At 41.7% G+C, this 2,500-nt stretch overlaps 3 protein-coding genes across 5 annotated transcripts in view; 2 read left to right on the plus strand and 1 right to left on the minus strand.

The window, feature by feature from the left end:
• Positions 1–2,500, minus strand: part of LOC120552569 (NLR family CARD domain-containing protein 3-like) — a 1,238,648-nt gene that overhangs the window by 398,856 nt on the left and 837,292 nt on the right. The window lies entirely within an intron of this gene.
• Positions 1–2,500, plus strand: part of LOC120552568 (NACHT, LRR and PYD domains-containing protein 12-like) — a gene marked incomplete in the record, with an annotated part of 803,490 nt that overhangs the window by 294,678 nt on the left and 506,312 nt on the right.
• nrn1a (neuritin 1a) overlaps positions 161–2,500 on the plus strand; it is a 23,125-nt gene continuing 20,785 nt past the window's right edge. For all 3 annotated transcript variants that reach the window (XR_005638032.1, XR_005638033.1, XM_039790777.1), the window contains exon 1: positions 161–358. Coding sequence is in view for 1 of the 3 variants with exons in the window: in XM_039790777.1 (XP_039646711.1) it covers positions 319–358 (40 nt within the window). In the remaining 2 variants the exon portion in view is untranslated. The remainder of the gene's footprint in view (positions 359–2,500) is intronic.

Consider the following 2,500-nt stretch of genomic DNA (forward strand, 5'->3'; position numbering starts at 1 on the left):
CTCTCTCCCTCTCTCTCTCTCTCTCTCTCCCTCTCTCTCCAGACGGTAGAATCCGGCAGGAAGCCACAGAGCAGATCACGACAGAGAGCAGAGAGGAACAACGCGCACACACACACACACACGCACACACACAGACACACACCGACAAACAGACAGAGAGAAAGAGAGAGAGAGGAGAGACCAGAAAAGAAGAAAAAAAAAGAGAGAAGAGGAGGAAGAGAGGAAGAGGAAGAGAGGAAGAAGAGAGTTGGATGTAGCTGCTGTTGTCGCGTGTTGTGTGTGTTTTTTGGGGAATGTGCGGCTCGTCCTCCGCAGAGGATGGGAGTAACCTGGGCTCTCTTTCTAGCTCTACACATAGGTGAGTGCACGCGACTCTCCATCTTTTTGGGGCTTCAGCATCAACACACCAAACAGAAGAAGAAGGGAAAATAATAATAATAATAATAATAATAATATAATATAATATATAGCCTATATCATGTTTTTACGACGTCATCATTTCTTCTATTGTTTTTTTTTTATCCTCAAATGTATTTTCCTGCTTTAAAAAAACCCCAAAAGTCTCAATTTTTAGGCGTGAATGTGTTTGATGTTTTTTTTTTACTATTAATTGATTAATTGAAAAAAATCATTACAGTCTACAGTCGCTTCTGAAAAATATTTTTTGGAATATTTGTCTCATTTCTGCGTAAAAAAGAAAAAAAGAAAAGAAGAAGACCCAATAATCTAAATACACTAAATGTCGCTGTCTTTTAGCCCCCCCCACCCCCGCGAGCAAATTGGTTTCGGGTGATATTAATACATGTTTGGGACGTGTTTGATGGCATTCCTGTCACGTGTTTCCCTGTTGATTTGGCTCGTAATGTGAGCAGCGGTACAGCGGCTCATTTTAACGGGGCTACACTTCACGTTTGGAGTGTGTGCGTGACACGAGGGCGTGCATCACTGCGTGTGTGTGCGCGCGCGCGTGTGTGTGTGTGTGTGCTAACAAGGGGAATGCCCCCTCCCTCCCTCCCTCCCCCCTCCCCTCTTCACCCCCGGTTGTCCCAAAAACTGGAGACATTTGTTGAATTTTTTTCAAAATAATTATATATATATATATATATATATTTATTTATTTAATATATATATATATATATATTATTATTATTTTTAGTTTTATTGCTTTCATTTGGGTCAGATTTGGGGGTTATTTCTGCAGTGTTTGAGAAGCCACAGAGGGAGAAAAAGGAGGCCTGTTTAAATGTCTGCAAACAGCCGTTTAAAAATCATAGAAAATATGCCAGAAATATGCAGTTAACAAACGTCCGAAATGAGTGGATTTGTGGCTCGTTGCAGGATCCGTGTTTTTGTCGTCGCATTGTGCGGGATCTGCAGCGCCGACACACCCGGTCTCTGTCCCGGTCTGTCCCGGGATAAAAAGCGGAGGAAGAGAAGCGTTAAACAGCCTCCGTGTTAACGCCGTCTCGTGTTTTTTTATTTTTATTTTCTTTTTTTATTTCCCTTCCGTTTGTGTCGGACATTTCGCGTCAAAAACGAACGGAACGAAAAGCTCCCAACGCGGTTTTTTAAAAAAAACCAGCCTCATTTATTTATGTATTTATCGCCTGGTTTATTTGTTTTTTTCCAGTGTGCGCGCGCGCAAAAGCACGCCATGAAATCCCTGTGTTGATGTGATTGCAAGGTTTTTTTTTATTAATTGTTTTTAAATGGGTTTTAATGCAACAAATCTGCAGGGAGGAAGAAGAAAAAACAACAACACTCGGATCCGTCTAACACCTGGAAAATGGAAAAAATAATTAAAAAAAAAAAGAGAAAGAAAAGCTGCACGAATATCTGAGATGAAACAAGAGAAATATGGAGATGGTTTTTGTTTTGTGCTGTTGCATTGCATAACGACGCTGTGGAGGAGGGCTCTGCGTGCGTGTGTGTGCGTGCATGTGTGTGTATGTGTGTGTGTGCGTGACAGAGAGAAATGCTGAATTATTCAAGACGCAGAATCCTCCCAGTGCTATTGTTAGAGAGAGAGAGAGGGGATGGAGAGAGAGAGAGAGAGATGGAGAGAGAGAGATGGAGAGAGATGGAGAGAGAGGGAGAGAGAGAGATGGAGAGAGAGAGAGATGGAGAGAGGGAGAGAGAGAGAGAGAGAGAGAGAGAGAGAGAGAGGGAGAGAGAGAGAGAGAGATGGAGAGAGAGAGATGGAGAGATGGAGAGAGAGAGAGAGGGGATGGAGAGAGAGAGATGGAGAGAGATGGAGAGAGAGGGAGAAAGATGGAGAGAGATATTCGGAGGGTTCCGGAGGAAGAACAGATGAAGAAATAATGTTAAAAGATGCAGAAAGAAAAGATAAAACGTGTGTTTTTCTGTGGATGATTTTCGACTCTAAGTGGCTGCGAAAAGAACAGAATATATAATACAAAAAAATCTAAACATAACGAAGGCAAAAAAGCTGCAGAAATATATATGACAGAAATCGATTTATTAAGTCTGCATTTTAAAT

The sequence above is a fragment of the Perca fluviatilis genome, chromosome 22, assembly GCF_010015445.1.
Source record: "Perca fluviatilis chromosome 22, GENO_Pfluv_1.0, whole genome shotgun sequence".
Lineage (NCBI taxonomy): Eukaryota > Metazoa > Chordata > Actinopteri > Perciformes > Percidae > Perca > Perca fluviatilis.